We start from the raw sequence: 18573 nt of genomic DNA, 5'->3' as shown, positions 1-18573 counted from the left end.
GGGAATACTGTCTGAAGATGCTTCCCCCTCTCAGGCCCCAGAGGCTGTGTACGGAGCTGACGACATTTGAATAAGTGAAGTAGTACATTGAATTTCGTTTTGACATTAATATGACTGTGTTTCATAAATGTTTAGTTAAAAAACAAAATCGTTAAAGTATCTCAGTTTTTACCCCACCCAATAGGTGGCGGCAATGCACTTTTTTGGATGTAGTCTGCCAATAAAACCTTGACGAAGAAGAAGAAGACGAAGAAGGTTGCTGGCTTTTTAGTTGCTTGTCACTTCCTGAATTTAGGATACGATTTTCTGTAATATAGTGGTATGTTTATCAGATCCTCGACCACAAAGCAAGCTATACAAAGATATTGACTTGACTTTCCCTACTATTGACTTTCCCTACTAAGAAAAAGTGAAGACAATCATTTGCTGAAGGCTTGCCTTGACACTAAACATGGACTATTGGGTAAGTGAATAATGGGCTTTTTTTAAATAGGATTTTCTTTCTTTCTCTGAATAAATGTAAGTATTGCTTGAGCCATTGTAACGTTAGGTAACTTCGTGTGTCAGAAAGCATACAAGCAGCAGGTCTCACTGATAAATTATTTACATTATAACAGTTAAGTTTACTGTGTTGCTGCAAGCGATAGTAAAGCGTCCAGACCAGTGGACCGAAGTTTGCCTACACAATCATGTTTCTTGCCCTGGAGCACTAACGTTACAGTGTTGACATAGTTCGCGCATTGTTAAAGTGATTATAGCACATTCTTAGTATTTGAATAACACCCCTGGCATTTATAATTATTTTGACGTCGAACCTTTTTCAAGTGCGCGGATCATTTTTTTCAGGGTAGTTTATTTTGTATGTATTCGGAGGGAATAATGTGGCATAAATACAGATCAAGAATCTGATATGGAAAGGTTAAGATTCTTCTAAGATACATTTTGTCTCAACTGCCTCAACAACCATTCACACTTGCAGGCATAGCCTTCTAGTTGTAGGTTTGATTTTCTTTTAGTTTGCAGTATAATACGGGTTTTATGACAGTTATTAGAGTGAGTTACTGACCAGATGCGTTCTAGAAATGTGGCAAACCTGTCAGAAATGTCAGTGTTCTGAGTATGGAGTAGAGTCACCTGTAGCTTGACAGGTTCTTTCTTCACATTCAAATGATCCAGGTTCTTTCTCATATTTGAATGATATGACAACGTTATGATCAAAAACGGTTTCTCATTTGCAGTGATTTAAGACATCGAAAGGGAGCTTTTACTGAGAAGTAGGGGTGCTGAGGGTGCAGCACCGGCCCCCCCTAGAAAAATCGGAATAAAAACTAAATATTTATACAATTAAAAATATATGTTAATAAATAATAATCTTTACAAATGTAGTGCACTGGGCCTTTACTAGTCTTGTATTAGCGGACATATATGGCTATAGACTTACACAGTATATAATACGGTATATACAGACATCAGCAGCCATACGTACTGTACGTCTTTGGACATCAGTACCTTCAACACTTTGTGCCATGGAAATGTGCTTTTTAATCACTTGCACTACAGATGTCGGATCTTAATTTGACCCGTTTAAATCGCAGGAGGAAAATAATCCTGCAGCAGGAGCATTTGAACATCTGAAGAAATATTTACAATCGCAGCCAGGGGGGTGTTTGTATACTAGTGCTGAGTGATTAAAACAACGAATGGAACGATACCGGTTAAATTATTTGAATTCCATTTCGCTCAGGGTTTTTTCTGTGAGCTCAATAAGCACATTTCGCAGTTTCTATAGAGATAAATCAGATCATGCTTGAACTGTGTAATGTAGTAGGGAGTTGTAATTTCCAACAGGCCAATATTCTACACAGTTTAATGCAGAAAACATGGTAATTAACTACAATGGCCATAATCCATTGCGCGCCTCCTTGTCCGGTCTGTCTGTGTGTTTCTTTTATGCCTGCTATGAGAAGAGACCGAAGAATGCGCGATCGAGAGGGATTGAAAGCAGTTGCATCGCGAGGTATCTCTACCTGAAAATACATAATCTAAGTGATTGATCGTTAGTATTCAGCAGTCATAAAAGTATGCCTTATTTACTTTAAAGAACTACTAAAATAGTGATTTTTGTCAGACAGCATAGGCAGCAGCTCTATATTGATTAGATTACTTGGAATTAAATAATTGTCATCAAATTAAACAAAACAAAAATATTTTATTAAATTAATTTAAATAGGTGATTATTAATAAGTGAAAAGTAGTAATGGGTAGTCACAAACATCATGGGACTTTTATTAATTTGACTTTTAGTGTTTTCAACCCACATAATGTATAGTGCGTTTAATGTTTAAAAAAAACGATTGAAATCGAAAATGTGATGATTTTTTAATAATCGAACCAAAACCGAACCGACCTCAAGCTGGCTTTAGTGCATAAGTCTAAGCTTTAAGGGCCTAACTATACGCATGGCAAATAGCCTATATGCCAATCGTCAAATGTTTTTGGGAACAGGCAGAAAAAGTTAACAGAGGCAAAAAGGACAATGTTAGAGTTTAACTCCAAAAAGAGAAAAGCTGCAAAATGGAGAGTTGAAAATGAAGAGAGGGGAAGGCTAGAAAAGTAATGTTTTGGAAAGATTTGGTGAAGTGGTAAAATACGAAGATTGTAAGGCGCTATACATATTCGACAGTCACAAAACGGGGACTTCAAATAGGACTGGCACGTCAAGGGAACTGTGGCCTAATGTTCAGGTGGGTTAAATGGAAACTGAATTCTGGACACTAAATGTAGGTCTATAACCTCTCATGGAAGCCTTCATTTGAACTCCTGCAGAATTAAGCATTTCTTGCAGTAAAAGTAGACAGCAAATGTTGGGTACATTTTCACTCCGGAACAGGAGTGGAAAAATATGATTTTCTTTCAGCATCTTGCGAGAATTGCGAATGCGCAGTTAGATACCATCTGTAGAGGTGCTATTTTTATCAGTGTAATGAAAGCTGATAGTATTTCAACCACATAAAATATGCATCCAAGCTGAACTGAAATCTTATGAGAAACATGTTGGGTCGTTTTCACAGCTTTCTATTTTCTTACAACTTGTCAAAATGATGTCATTTTGAACATTTTGCACAGAAAATCTTTACCGTTTTTCTTCGTTGAGTTATAGCCTTTTCTCCCCAGACCCTAAATGTCTTTGCTCCGCGAAAGAAGCAGAGATGACAGAGAGAACTTTACCAATGTCAACTAGATTGAATTCTATCGATTTATGACATTCTGGTGAGCAAGAGTCTATTTAGTCTTCTAGGGTAACATAGGCTAATGACAGTCACAGAAGAAAAGCTGCATGTGTTTAATTATAGACAAGTTGACTAACAAATGGAGAGAGAAAAATGTGCAGTTGTATGTTTTAGAATTAGCTTAAAAATTTTCAAAATTCTCTCAACCTCAATGTGTAGAATAGCGTGAGATTAGCTATAAAACTGCAAATTTTACTCTCTGCCCCATGACAATATGTGTAGAATCGCTGGAAATTAGCTTTAAAACGGCAACATTTTTTCTCGGCCTCATGGCAAAATGTGTAGAATAGTATCAGATTACCAATAAAACTGCACATTTTTCTCTTTGCCCCAAGGCAAAGATACCGTAGAATAGTATAGAATACACCATATACATATGAGATGAGTAATGCCAGATATGTAAACATTTCTAGTCTATGCCTATAGGCAGCAGCCTCTAATATGCTAGTGATGTCTGTTTAACAGTCTGATGGCCTTCAGATAGAAGCTGTTTTCTGGATGATACCGGGGTGAACAGGCAGTGGCTCGGGTGGTTGATGTCCTTGATGATCTTTTTGGCCTTCCTGTGACATCGGGTGCTGTAGGTGTCCTGGAGGGCAGGTAGTTTGCCCCCTGTAATGTGTTGGGCAGACCGCACCACCCTCTTGGGAGCCTTGCAGTTGCGGGTGGTGCAGTTGCCGTACCAGGCGGTGATACAGCTCGACAGGATGCTCTCGATTGTGCATCTGTAAAAGTTTGAGGGTTTTAGGTGACAAGCCAAATTTCTTTAGCCTCCTGAGGTTGAAGAGGTTCTGTTGCGCCTTCTTTCCCACGTTGTCTGTGTGGGTGGTCCATTTCAGTTTGTCAGTGATGTGTATGCCAAGGAACTTGAAGCTTTCCACCTTCTCCACTGCGGTCCCATCGATGTAGATAGGGGGGTACCCTCTGCTGTTTCCTGGAGTCCACAATCATCTCCTTTTTGTTGACGTTGAGTGAGAGGTTGTTTTTCAGGCACCACACTGCCAGAGCCCTCACCTCCTCCCTGTAGGCTGTCGTGTCATCGTTGGTAATCAAGCCTGCTACTGTTGTGCCGTCTGCAAACTTGATGATTGAGTTGGAGGCGTGCTTGGCCACGCAGTCATGGGTGAATAGGGAGTACAGGAGGGGGCTGAGAACGCACCCTTTTGGGGCCCCAGTGTTGAGAATCAGCGGAGTGGAGGTGATGTTTTCTACCTTCACCACCTGGGGGCGGCCCGTCAGGAAGTCCAGGACCCAGTTGCACAGGGCGGGGTTCAGACCCAAGGCCTCGAGCTTAATGATGAGCTTGGAGGGTACTATGGTGTTGCATGCTGAGCTATAGTCAATAAACAGCATTCTTACATAGTTATTCCTCTTGTCCAGATGGGATAGGGCAGTGTGCGAAGTGATGCCGATTGCATCGTCTGTGGATCTATTGCGGCGGTAAGAAAAAATTAAGTGGGTCTAGGGTGGCAGGAAAGGTAGAGGTGATATGATCCTTGACTCGTCTCTCAAAGCACTTCATGATGACAGAGGTGAGTGCTGCAGGGCGATAGTCATTAAGTTCAGTTACCTTTGCCTTCTTGGGTACAGGAACAATGGTGGCCATCTTGAAGCATGTGGGGACAGCAGCCTGGGATAGGGAGAGATTGAATATGCCCGTAAACACACCAGCAAGCTGTCCTGTGCATTCCCTGAGGATGCGGCTAGGGATGCCGTCTGGACTGGCAGCCTTGCGAGGGTTAACACGTTTAAATGTTTTACTCACGTCGGCCACAGAGAAGGAGAGCCCACAGTCCTTGGTAGTGGGTCGGGTTGGTGGTACTGTGTTGTCCTCAAAGAGTGCAAAGAATGTGTTTAGCCTGTCCGGAAGCAAGACGTCGGGCTCGGCGACGTGGCTGGTTTTCATTTTGTAGTCCGTGATTGTCTGTAGTCCCTGCCACATATATCTCGTGTCAGCCGTTGAATTGCGACTCCACTTTATCTCTATACTGACGTTTAGCTTGTTTGATTGCCTTGCGGAGTGAATAACTACACTGTTTATATTCTGCCATATTACCAGTCACCTTGCCATGGTTAAATGCGGTGGTTCGCGCTTTCAGTTTCACGCGAATGCTACCATCTATCCACAGTTTCTGGTTACAGTAATCCCTCGTTTATCGCGGGGGTTACGTTCCGAAAATGACCCGCGATAAGTGAAATCCGCGAAATAGAAAACTTTTTTTTTTTTTTTTACAATTAGCAACTATTACATGTATACAAATACAGTGACTCACGTGTAGGCCGTTTCACTGCTCTTCAGACTGGGCCGCTGCATCCTGACTGCGCTCTGCAGTGTTCTCTTCTTCTGAAGCCCGCGGTGCAGGTGTGTTTGTTCGGGAGAAGAACATAGTGATAGGCAGCTGTTGTCGCTCTTTTTTCTTCTTTGCAAAAAGATCCTTGTACACCGACATGCCACCATCGATTACGTTGGAGAACTGTAATGAACGGCTCATCAAAGGGTCCCATTCCTCAGCTACTCGCTTAAGTTCAGTGGCCATTCGCACCATGGTTGCTAAGCGACCAAGCGTTAGTCCTTCCTCCTCATCTCTCGTGTCCTCTTCTCCCTCTTCTCTTTCATCGTCGCTTTGTGGCTTTGTCATTTCTGCCAGCTCTGCATCGGTCAGCGGCTGTGCGTCTCCATCAATCAGGGCGTTTATGTCATCCGGACACATGTCATTAAAGCCGTCTCCTCCACTCTGTTTAGCCAGATTCACAGCTGTTTCTACGGCAGAGTGGTGGACCTCGTCAAGCGAGCCTCCGGTTGCGTTTTGCACTGCCTCTGGCCATAGTTTTTTCCAGCAGGCCTTCAGAGTTTCCGTTTTCATTTCCTGAATGGCCCTCTGAATGTTTTGGAGACACGATGCGATGGTGTATCCACGCCAGTAGTCCTTCAGTGAGAAATCTTGATCCGAGTCCATAGCGTCAACAAGATGTTGCAGGGTGTTGCGCGTATAGAGAGCCTTGAAAGCACGGATGACTCCTTGGTCCATGGGCTGAATCAGGGATGTAGTGTTTGGCGGCAGAAATTCGATTTGCACACCATCATATGCCAAATCATTACCGTGACCTCCGGCGTTGTCAAGGAGCAGAAGCACTTTAAAGTTCAGTCCCTTTCCTCTCAAATAACACTTGACCTCCGGGATGAAACAGTTTTTGAACCAATCCAGATTGAGCGCTTTTGTCATCCAAGCCTTTGCATTGTACATCCAGTAAACAGGCAAATCATCCTTATTTTTGTTTTTCAGCGCCCTGGGATTTTTAGACCTGTAAATCAGCCCCGGTTTAATCATGAAACCTGCGGCATTTCCGCACATAGCCAGGGTCAAACGGTCTTTGTGAACTTTAAATCCTGGGGCTTTGGCTTCTTCCTGCATGATGAAGGTGCGGGAGGGCATTCGTTTCCAAAATAAGGCAGTCTCATCCATGTTAAAAACTTGTTCGGGCTTATATCCCCCCTCCTCAATGATCGCCTTGAATTTATTGTTCACGAAGGCTTCTGCCTCAGCGGTATCCGCAGACGCCATCTCACCGTGCAGACAAACATTTTTAAGTCCAAAGCGTTTCTTAAACTTTTCAAACCAGCCCTTGCTTGCATTAAATGCGCTTGGCACTTTGTCAGCAGCACTTGCTGGGGGCCTGGCATCCTCTCCCACTGTGTCAGCAGCACTTGCTGAGGGCCCGGCATCCTCTCCCTCTTCCCCGTCACTGACAGCAAAGTTTTCATACAGCATTCTCGCTTTTGTGCAGATAACGTTTGTATCCAGGGTTATGTTTTTTTTCCTGCAGTCATTAAACCACAGAGCTAATGCCGTCTCCATCCGTACCATGGTCTTGTTGCGGACAGTTACAACCCTTTTTGCATTCGTATTAAAATTGACTGCTGCTGTCGTCCTTATGTTTTTTTCCTCCTTCTTTATGTAACGAACGGAAGATTCATTGATTCCGTAATGGCGAGCAACGGCTGCATAGCTTTTACCTTCCCTTAGCATGTCCAGAAGTTTAACTTTATCTGAGATAGGTAGCATCTTCCGCCGTTTGGGCCCATCCGCAGGTGCTTTTGTTGGTCCAGGCCGTTTCGTCGACATTATGGGTTTAGGAGATGTTCGAAATTACAAGATAATTTGGCCAACTTAATGTAAATTTGCCAAGCTGTTTTATGTACGTACACATAACTGCACGAGACGACAAAATGATAGCACAATTCGTAGCATGTTTTGATACAAGAAGCGGGAGTGAGTTTTTAGCGAATCAGAATGCAGAGCACAATGCACCAAAAAAAAAAAAAAAAATGCATTATGAAAATCCGCGAAATAGCGAATCCGCGATAAGTGAACCGCGAAGTGGCGAGGGATCACTGTATAGGTTTTAATAGTCGCAGTGGGTACTCCTATACACTTCCTTATAAACTCAGTCACCGTATCCGTGTATGTGTCTAGATTCTTTTTGCAAGCTACAAGGAATATATCCCAGTCCATGTGATCAAAACAATCCCGAAGCGAAGATAATTGCATTTATTTCAATGTTTTCAAAAAGTAAAATGAATAGTCTGATGATTTATAAATCACAGAAAAGTGTCTCAGCTCAACTAAATTGAATTTGGATAGGGTGGAATGCATACACATCTTGACAGTTTTTCAAAATGAAATAGTAGGGCCACACAATACAGGCTTTCAATCCACAACAAGGACGATTTAAAAATGCCAGCATCAAACTGAAAGTACAGTCGGTCTATGCTACTGTTGCTAGCGCATAACGGCTTAGCAATGGAAATCACACCTACTGTAAGAGCCATCCACTCAAAAGACCATAAGCATATTGATAAATGATACACAGCCTAACTATAAAACGTGGGCTAGCATCCACACTGGAGGAATCTTCATCGTTCTACAGTAGGCCTACACCTGTCAATCAACTTATGGCACAAATCAGCTCAACTCAGCCAGGGAAACACAAACAGTAGGCTATTATCGGTTTTCACACCTTTCGTTATGTGGCAATGGATAGGCTAACAAGTAGCCTACAGAATGTAGCATATTGGAATATAATCCAATAACAAGTGGCCTATTGCAACCATTGATGGCACTGTATTATTGTGAAGTAATGCCTCGTTAAACCATCAATAGGCTCAAAATTCACCCGCCCAGCTGATCTCAATTGCAACCATTATTGATTACCGCATTGCCGGTCCCTAAAATAGGATGTCAGGGTTACCTTAGTCCTGCTTGCAACCAAAGTCTTTCAAGATACTTATGTAAATATAGTGTGTGGACACCCCTTCAAATTAGTGGATTCGGCTATTTCAGCCACACCCGTTGTTGAGTGGTGTATAAAATCGAGCACACAGCCATGCAAACGCCATAGACAAACATTGGCAGTTGAATGGCCTTACTGAAGAGCACAGTGACTTTCAACCTGGCACTGTCATAGGATACCACCTTTCCAACAAGTCAGTCCGTCAGATTTCGGGCTTGCCAGAGCTGCCCCGGTCAACGGTAAGTGCTGTTATTGTGAAGTGGAAACGTCTAGGAGCAACAACGGCAATGCCGCAAAGTGGTAGGCCTTCAAGCTCAGAACTGGACCGCCGAATCGTCTGTGCTCGGTTGCAACACTCACTACCGAGTTGCTTCCAGAGACAGTTTGGAACATCAGCACAAGAACTGTTTATCAGGAGCTTCATGAAATTGGTTTCCATGACCGAGCAGCCGCACACAAGCCTAAGATCGCCATGTGTTTGCCAAGCATCGGCTGGAGTGGTGTAAAGTTCTCCGCCATTGGACTCTGGAGCAGTGGAAATGCGTTCTCTGGAGTGATGAACCACTCTTCATCATCTGGCAGTCTGACGGACGAATCTGGGTTTGGCGGATGCCAGGAGAACGCTACCTGCCCCAATGCATATTCCCAATGTAAAGTTTGGTGTAGGAGGAATAATGGTCTAGGTCTGTTTTTCATGGTTCGGGCTAAACCCCTTAGTTCCAGTGAAGGGAAATCGTAACACTACAGTATACAATGACACTAGACGATTATTTTCTTCCAACTTTGTGTCAACAGTTTGGGGAAGGCCCTTTCCTGTTTCAGCCTCACAATGCCCCGGGGTACAAAGCGAGGTCCATACAGAAATAGTTTGTTGAGATCATTGTGGAAGAACTTGACTGGCCTGCAGAGAGCCCTGACCTTAACCCCGTCGAAGACCTTTGGAATTAATTGAAAAGCCGACTGCGAACCAGGCCTAATCGCCCAACATCAGTGCCCGACCTCACTAATGCTCTTGTGACTGAATGGAAGCAAGTCCCCGCAGATGTTCCAACATCTAGTGGAAGGACTTCCTAGAAGAGTGGAGGCTGTTATAGAAGCAAAGGGGGGACCAACTCTATATTAATGCCCATGATTTTGGAATGAGATTTTCGACGACCAGGTGTCCACGTACTTTTAGCCATGTAGTGTATGTGCTCCTTCTGGTTGGTATTATCATCATCGAAACAACTCTGACCTTTTTTTAACAGACTAAGGGCGATTTATCTATTTGACAAGTATTCCGTACAATTGAAATAAAGTATTTATAATCAAATCAAACTTTATTTGTCACATGCGTCAAATGCAACAAGTGTAGACCTTACTGTGAAATGCTTATTTACAAGCCCTTAACCAACAGTGCAGTTCAAGAAGAGTTACTTTAGTTATTTGGTAAATAGAAATAACAAAAGAAAATAACAATAACGAGGCTATATACAGGGGGTACCGGTACCGAGTCAGTGTGCGTGGGTACAGGTTAGTTGAGGTAATTTGTACTTGTAGGTAGGGGTGAAGTGATTATGCATACATAATATACAGCGAGTTTCAGCAGTGTACAAAAAAAATAGAGGGGAGGCGGGGGGGTCAATGTAAATAGTCCGGTGGCCATTTGATTAATTGTTCAGCAGTCTTGGGCTTGGGAGTAGAAGCTGTTAAGGAGCCTTTTGTTCCTAGACTTGGCACTCCGCTACTGCTTGCTGTGCGGAAGCAGAGAAAACAGTCTATGACTTGGGTGACTGGAGTCTGACAATTTTATGGGCTTTCCTCTGACACCGCCTATTATATAGGTCCTGGATGGCAGGAAGCTTGGCCCCAGTGATGTACTGGGCCGTACACACTACCCTCTGTAGCGCCTTAAGGTCAGATGCCGAGCAGTTGCCATACCAGGCGGTGACGCAACCGGTCAGGATGTTCTCAATGGTGCAGATGTATGACTTTTTTTTTTAAATCTGAGGACCCATGCCTAATCTTTTCAGTCTCCTGAGATCTTTTCAGTCTCCTGGGGGGGAAAGGTTTTGTTGTGCCTTTCCTCATATACCACGGAAAATCTACTGTGGAAGTTTACCCGGACATTTTGTATGAATGGAAACTAATGTTGGTGTAGCTTACTGTTATTATTTCATTTGTTTCCTATTTATTTTATGCATCAAATACAATTGTCTTTTAAAATGAAGTGTCTGGTATAGTAATTTCCTATCCAGATCTGGGTCAATTATCCCTCGACTGTCCATATTTTAAATGTGTAACTAAATTATGTCAATCCCCCGATTTTAGTTATTTATGTCAGAAGGGCGTGTGCCGGAATCGAACCCACGGTAGGTCTATGTGCGCAATGAAGGCAGCGGGTCTAACAGCTAGACCACAAATTAAGTCAGTGTTGACAGTAGACGCTCAGATCATGGTATTTGACTTCATTATTTGAAGTATTTAAATTTTATTTTCCATGAGATACAGACCTTAGAACTCTAAGAATTCATGACATGTGTTTGCCAAGCCAGTGTTGATGCTAATGTGTATTATCACACTGTTTCCCCCTTGATGTCTCTCATAGCAGTGGCCTCCTCACACCCAGTACATTTCCATGAGAAATACGACCTCCCCTTAGAGACAACAAAGGTCTCCTTACAGAATACTGTTGGCCTGGGAAAACGGATGCATGGGCGTTTACACAACAATAGGGAGAACAAAATAAGCGTGAGCTTCAGGACTGCACTATTTCTCCTAATACAAAGACGGCCACGAAAAAAATGTTTTGTGACTGACAAAGTATGTTATTTGGAAAAAGGTCAGAAAGAAATGTGTCGGATAACAAAGAGTACGTACGTGGCAAAGGGTTTATATCTGTTGCACCAGGACGTTCCTTTTGCCCTGACGCAAGATAACACAATTTAATCTCTCCAGTTTATGGCATATGAACATGTAAATGTGGCACTGGATGCTCAGAGCTGCTGTCTGTGCTACAGAAGCACTGAACTCAAAGGGAACTACAGCTTTTGCATACATATGTAAAAAGTCCTGACAAAACATTCGTTTTTGTCACCTTTTTAGATGGAGAATGAAGCCTAATCCTATGATAATGCATTAAGATTAGCTGCCCATTTGATACATTGCCGCTGCTGGTCACATAGTATGTTTCTCCGGTTGAGCCCAACTCTGCGCTATTTAGCTAACCTTGGCAGACTCGTCGGAGATTAAACCTAACAACTGTCGTCAGGGGGTGTATTCTTGTGATTGAAAGGCAAAGCTTTCATTCAGGTTCATCCATTGTAGAATTTGGGTTTGTCATTACCACAGGCTACACTACTGTCAGTACTCTTTATTACGTAAACATTTTTTTTTAATGTCGTACTGTTTCTTTTTTTTTGCTGTGACTTTTACTAGACCTGGATTGACGTGATTCCATTGAAGCAAGTCGTCAATTTAAAGCCTACGTTTCTAACGAAGTAACTCAAAGTGGTTGCTTTGCAACCAAATACTCTGCGTTGAGCATGGTTGGTTTCATTGATGTCATTGTACTGCATCACCAGTACCTATTGTATTTTCCCCCCAAAGCTTTATGCGATGTTAGATTCAGTGGTTAGGAATAGTGGGTATTCAAGTTACTGTCTTGTGGACCTTAAGCTTTTCCCTATCTTATTGTTATCAAGCAGAAATGCATAGTGTTGTAAAAAAGTAGTGATCTAGAGATAAACACGTTTTACTGCACTCATGAAATTAATGAATTATTTACTATAACCGCTGCTTTGGAAATGGGCTCAATTTGTCAAATGCAGATACGGTATGAGCAGTTTTTCCATATTCCACACCTAAAATAGTGTGTTCCTTGTGTTATGTATTTGGAATACGTTAGTGATCCGTCTATCAGATAGTCATTTGTTTTTGAGTTGATTGATAATGAACACCTACCTGCACAACGTGATTTAATGAGCCATTCGCATGTTCACTGTACCGGCTGTGTGTACTTAGACTTGCATGGCTTAATCTTTGAGACAAGCATATGCTACTGGCAGGATCAACCAGGTAGCCACTCGCAACATAGCATGTTATTGCACTTCCTCTGCACTCAAATTAACACATCAGTTAATTTGACTACAGCTCAGCATTTAACACCATAGTACCCTCCAAACTCGTCATCAAGCTTGAGACCCTGGGTCTCGACCCCGCCCTGTGCAACTGGGTACTGGACTTCCTGATGGGCCGCCCCCAGGTGGTGACGGTAGGTAACAACATTTCCACCCCGCTGATCCTCAACACTGGGGCCCCACAAGGGTGCGTTCTGAGCACTCTCCTGTACTCCCTGTTCATCCACGACTGCGTGGCCATGCATGCCTCCAACTCAATCATCAAGTTTGCAGACGACACTACAGTGGTAGGCTTGATTACCAACAACGACGAGACGGCCTACAGGGAGGAGGTGAGGGCCCTCGGAGTGTGGTGTCAGGAAAATAACCTTACACTCAACGTCAACAAAACTTGTGGACTTCAGGAAACAGCAGCAGAGGGTAGTAAGTTTTAAGTTCCTCAGCGTACACATCACGAACAAACTGAATTGGTCCACCCGCACAGACAGCGTTGTGAAGAAGACGCAGCAGTGCCTCTTCAACCTCAGGAGGCTGGAGAAATTCGGCTTGTCACCAAAAGCACTCACACACTTCTACAGATGCACAATCGAGAGCATCCTGTCGGGCTGTATCACCGCCTGGTACGGTCACTGCTCCGCCCACAACCGTAAGGCTCTCCAAATAAAATTTGATTTGATTTGAGGGTAGTGAGGTCTGCACAACGCATCACCGGGGGCAAACTACCTGCCCTCCAGGACACCTACACCACCCGATGGCCATAAAGATCATCAAGGACAACAACCACCCGAGCCACTGCCTGTTCACCCCGCTATCATCCAGAAGGCGAGGTCAGTACAGGTGCATCAAAGCGGGGACCGGGAGACTGAAAAACAGCTTCTATCTCAAGGCCATCAGACTGTTAAACAGCCACCACTAACATTTAGTGGCTGCTGCCAACATACTGACTCAACTCCAGCCACTTTAATAATGGAAAAATTGATGTAAAAAATGTATCACTAGCCACTTTAAACAATGCCACTTAATATAATATTTACATACCCTACATTACTCATCTCATATATATATATATATAATATATATATATATATATATATATATACTGTACTCTATACCATCTACTGTATCTTGCCATCTTTATGTAATACATGTATCACTAGCCACTTTAAACAATGCCACTTTTATATGTTTACATACCCTACATTACTCATCTCATATGTATATACTGTACTCGATACCATCTACTGCATCTTGCCTATGCCATTCTGTACCATCACTCATTCATATATTTGTATGTACATATTCTTCATCCCTTTACACTTGTGTGTATAAGGTAGTTGTTGTGAAATTGTTAGGTTAGATTACTCGTTGGTTATTACTGCATTGTCGGAACTAGAAGCACAAGCATTTCGCTACACTTGCATTAACATCTGCTAATCATATGTATGTGACAAATAAAATTTGATTTGAAAATATCTTTTTTGTGGAGGAGAAGTGTCTATGATGTTTCTCTCCTCCATTGGCTACAAATGTTATGTCTAATGGATGACAGGGGCAGAGTGTAGTCAGCTGACTCCTAGTCTTCCACCTCACCTGGTCCTGGTTGTGGATTTTTTATTTTTTATTTCACCTTTATTTAACCAGGTAGGCCAGTTGAGAACAAGTTCTCATTAACAACTGCGACCAGGGCTACCTGTCAGTCTAAAGACTAGTTGAATTTTGAAGTAGCAGATTACCCTAGTCACTTTCTCTCTCTCTAATGTAATTTCCACAAATGCGTTTCTACAGAGCGAACGAAATTGAACCATTGCGTGACTCTTCTGGTGTAAGTACTTGTCATTAGTAGACTTATTAGTACTTGTTGGGTATTGTATTTTTACTTCCGCAAAGATTAAAGTTGACTGATGGTGTGTTGAACTGTATATGATGGAAAGTGTGACGTCAATTGATTACGAGGGAATTGCATTGTGACTTGTGTGTTTTAAGGATTTTTCATTTCGATTTTGTGCACGGGATGTAAATCTGCTATTGGGGACATGATTACTCGTGATTAAATGACGGTGATATGCGGTGACAGTCGGTGTCTGTAGCTAGATTTCCATCCAACTGGCAACAGATTTTTATGTGAATATTCTAAAGTCCATATTAAAACATTATGCACATTTTCCCACCAGAGATGTTTTCATCAAATGTACTTGTTGCGGATAAAAGGCTGTGCGTGATGACAGTGCACATAAAAATAACTAGTTTTTTTGACCAAATTGTGTACTGAACAAAAATGTTTCAAAGATTTTACTGAGTTCATTTTAGGAAATCAGTCAATTGAAATACATTAATTAGGCCCTAATCTAAGGATTTCATATGACTGGGCAGGGGTACAGCCTTTGGTGGGCCTTGGAGGGCAAAACTCACCCACTGGGGAGTTTTTCCCCACAAAAGGGCTTTATTACAGACAGAAATACTCCTCAGCTCCCCCCACCCTCCTCAGATGATCCTGCAGGTGACGAAGCTGGATGGCCTACACAGAGCCCTGACCTCCAAATTACATTGCAGGCGCCTTATGGTAGAGAAATTAACATTTTAATTATCTGGCAACGGATCTGGTGGACCTTCCTGCAGTCAACATGCCAATTGCACACTCCCTCAACTTGAGACATCTGGGGCATTGTGTTGTGTGACACAACTGCACATTTTACAGTGGCCTTTTATTGTTCCCAGCACAAGGTGCACCTGTGTAATGATCATGCTGTTTAATCAGCTTCTTGATATGCCAAACCTGTCAGGTGGATGGATTGTGGATTGCTCACTAACAGGGATATAATTTATTTGACCTTTTATTTAACTAGGCAAGCCAGTTAAGAACACATTCTTAATTACATGTCTGTGGAACTTGTTTGTCTTTGTTGAATCTTGTTTATGTTCATACAAATATTTACACGTGTTAAGTTTGCTGGAAATAAACATAGTTGACAGTGAGAGGATGTTTCTTTTTTTGCTGAGTTTATGTGCGTGTAGTCCCCAGGATCCTCCAGAAAATCCTCACACGTTGCATAGCAGTACAGACGGATCTACAATTGGAAATTAACAATGTCATCTCTCTATGTTCCTAGAGTGCCTTGGAGGTGTACAAGGAGATGCTATTGCTCTACCTGGAGGAAGGCAGGCGACTTGTGAACACCAACTGCGAGGAGCTGGAACCATGGCAGATCATTGGAGCTACTCTCATATCTACCCTAGGAGCAGTCTGGGTCAAAGGCTTCTTGTTTCAGCAAGAAAGTATGTTTTCCGATTTATGGAATAAAGCATGTGTGTATCGTATGCATGGAAAACGTGATGAATGGGTGTTCTACATTATGGAAAGTGGTTTTTTTTGTTTAATCAGACATGCTGCCTCATGATTCTTTACCCGTCTGAATGAGTATGCAATTATTCACTTCCCCTCATGGATTTAAAAGGAAAGGACTGATGTAATACTCTCTGTAGCTCATGCTTACGTCAATCCAATGTGCAGACTGGTAGAACGGTAAAGAATTGAGATGCAGGGTAGGTGTCAGCATTAAAGCACCTAGAGTTGGAACCGAAGTATGGCAGGGATTGACATTAAGGTCTGTAAGGCACTCACCCATTGGGCAAGTCAGGAGTATTTTGGGGTTGTCCGAGCCCCAAAATGTTTAGTAGATATTTTCACCTACACACAGTGGAGGAACCAGAGAGTCCAGACTACTGTAATTCTTTGTATTTTGGTTGTTGGCAGTTAAAATAAATTACCTGCCCAATGGTGCAACTGCTCAGGTCACTTGCCCCGGGCAAAATGGCAACCCTTAATCTCAATCCCCGTATGGACTTGAATACTTTTTCCTGACATAATTGATATATTGAAATATGTTTGAACTTGCAGTTTTTGTTCTTGTTCCACACTTCAGTTGATCTCTTTGTACATTTTCCAGCTGTTTTCTAGTTGTTACAAGTGACAACCATGTTCAGACATGTTAGTGTTCTCACTGATGTTTGTGCATTTTCTAGAATACTACAGATCAATAATATTTCTATTCCAAATCAGGGGAAATTACGATTCGTTTTTTTGTTGTTGATGGCAGTAACTTGCTGTACACAAAATCTCATTTGGCAGGAAACTTTGTTCCAGTATTAGCTTGTACGCCAGCTGTTGGTCTTTTTTGAATTGTCTGCCCTTTCCAAGCAGCTGTATTATTCATATAAAAATTCCCAATTGAATTCAGCTTGTGGTTTTGTACTGTGCTGCTCATCTACCATTTATTTCAACACAATCACCTCTTTCTTTGTCGCTTAACAGCCCTGACATCCCGACTCAAGAAGCAGTGCTTTCGACTCATCAGAAAAATACCTTTTGTTGGCGCGACAGTAAGTTTCAAGCGGTTATTGTGTTCCTCTATTCCACAGATGTGCTCTGACTCTTCCTTGTCTGGCGTGGTATGAGTCACTCACTGATGACTTGAGTGTCGGCATGCGGGAGGGGGGGGTGGTGGTGGTGGTGGTGGTGGTGAGACCTTTGACACAGTTTACATCATTGACTTGTGATAATGTTGGGTTACTGTTGGTCATTGGATTCAACTGAAGAGTGTGAATAGGCTGTACTTTAATCCGATGGTTACATCTAAATGTACATTATATAAGTTATGCAAAATAAGTTGACTGCCGTCTAGCCACAAACATAATTGGATAGCATGCCAGGAAGATCTGGGCTATCACCTATACTTTCACAACTAGCTAGTTTTGATTGCTTTCATATATTTTCTATATTTCCCCGAGAACACTTTTAGATAAGCTGCGAACGCCAGAGTGCTGTAGCCTAAACACTCTCCTCAATACCACTGCTCCTTGGAAATGGTTTGTGTTGTCTGAGCGGTGATGTGTGATCTGTGTCTCTTCGCAACAGATCCAGAACCAGCTGAAAAAGGCCCTGGCTGACATGTCTCTCAGTCTTTGCACACTGAAGGAGGGCATGAGCTACACCAAACAGCTGCCTGAACAAGGGCTTAGCCAAGTTCAAGTTCTAGACAGGATCAGAGAGTATCAAACACTGAGTAAGTGGCTGAGAGTTTCCGGTTTCTGGAGCTTATTTTTCTACATTCTGTCTTTGTAGCCCTATGGGGCTGTTGACTTACTGCCCTATATATATTGTATTGACTATATCCTAGAAAACAAAATGCTGTGTAAGATGCTTTGGTATGTTCCTGACTGCGTTTTTTTGTGGAGAAATAATATAATGCAATGTAACGGCATAATATAATGGCTTATTACGGAGCAAATTACCTACGTGCCTTTTTGTATTGGCTAAATGTGGCAAAATAAATGTGACATGTTTTGACAAGTGTGCCTGCTGCACAGGGTGTTTTTAGCATTGGTTTTATTTGTAGGGCAAGTTGTGAAATTCTAATATATACGGTAGTCATTTCCTGAGGTATGGCTGTTGTCTGCTCTTCACAGGTGAAGTGGATTGGGAGAAAGGCCGAGTTTCAGGCGCAGTGTACTGGGGAGATCAGACACTTACCAAACTTTTGGTGAAGGTATGTCTAGTCCACGAAACAACAGCCTTTGTCTTGAATTCTTTGAATGAACAATCAATACATTTTTTAATTTAAAGCTCATACTACAGTCTTGTTTATATTACAAATCTCATCGCCTAGTGATTCCCTTTTTATATTCTTCCTTTTGTGGCTAGGTGTATGGAGACTTTGCATGGAGCAACCCACTTCACCCAGACATCTTTCCTGGTGTGAGGAAGATGGAGGCAGAGATTGTGAGAATGGCGTGTACCCTCTTCAACGGTGGGCCCAACTCTTGTGGCACAGTGAGTTTACCTTCAGTACTCCCACAAGACTCACTGACCTAGGGTT

The 18573-nt window shown here is 42.4% G+C and overlaps 1 protein-coding gene across 1 annotated transcript in view; it reads left to right on the top strand.

The window, feature by feature from the left end:
* Positions 1–233: 233 nt before the first annotated feature.
* LOC129836109 (sphingosine-1-phosphate lyase 1-like) overlaps positions 234–18573 on the top strand; it is a 37530-nt gene continuing 19190 nt past the window's right edge. The window contains exons 1-6 of the mRNA XM_055901909.1: positions 234–463; positions 15808–15973; positions 17010–17077; positions 17613–17760; positions 18164–18243; positions 18399–18527. Of these exons, the coding sequence (XP_055757884.1) occupies positions 452–463; positions 15808–15973; positions 17010–17077; positions 17613–17760; positions 18164–18243; positions 18399–18527 (603 nt within the window). The 5' untranslated portion in view covers positions 234–451. The remainder of the gene's footprint in view (positions 464–15807; positions 15974–17009; positions 17078–17612; positions 17761–18163; positions 18244–18398; positions 18528–18573) is intronic.

Source organism: Salvelinus fontinalis, chromosome 37 (assembly GCF_029448725.1).
Source record: "Salvelinus fontinalis isolate EN_2023a chromosome 37, ASM2944872v1, whole genome shotgun sequence".
Lineage (NCBI taxonomy): Eukaryota > Metazoa > Chordata > Actinopteri > Salmoniformes > Salmonidae > Salvelinus > Salvelinus fontinalis.
This window is presented reverse-complemented; position numbering and strand designations above follow the sequence as displayed.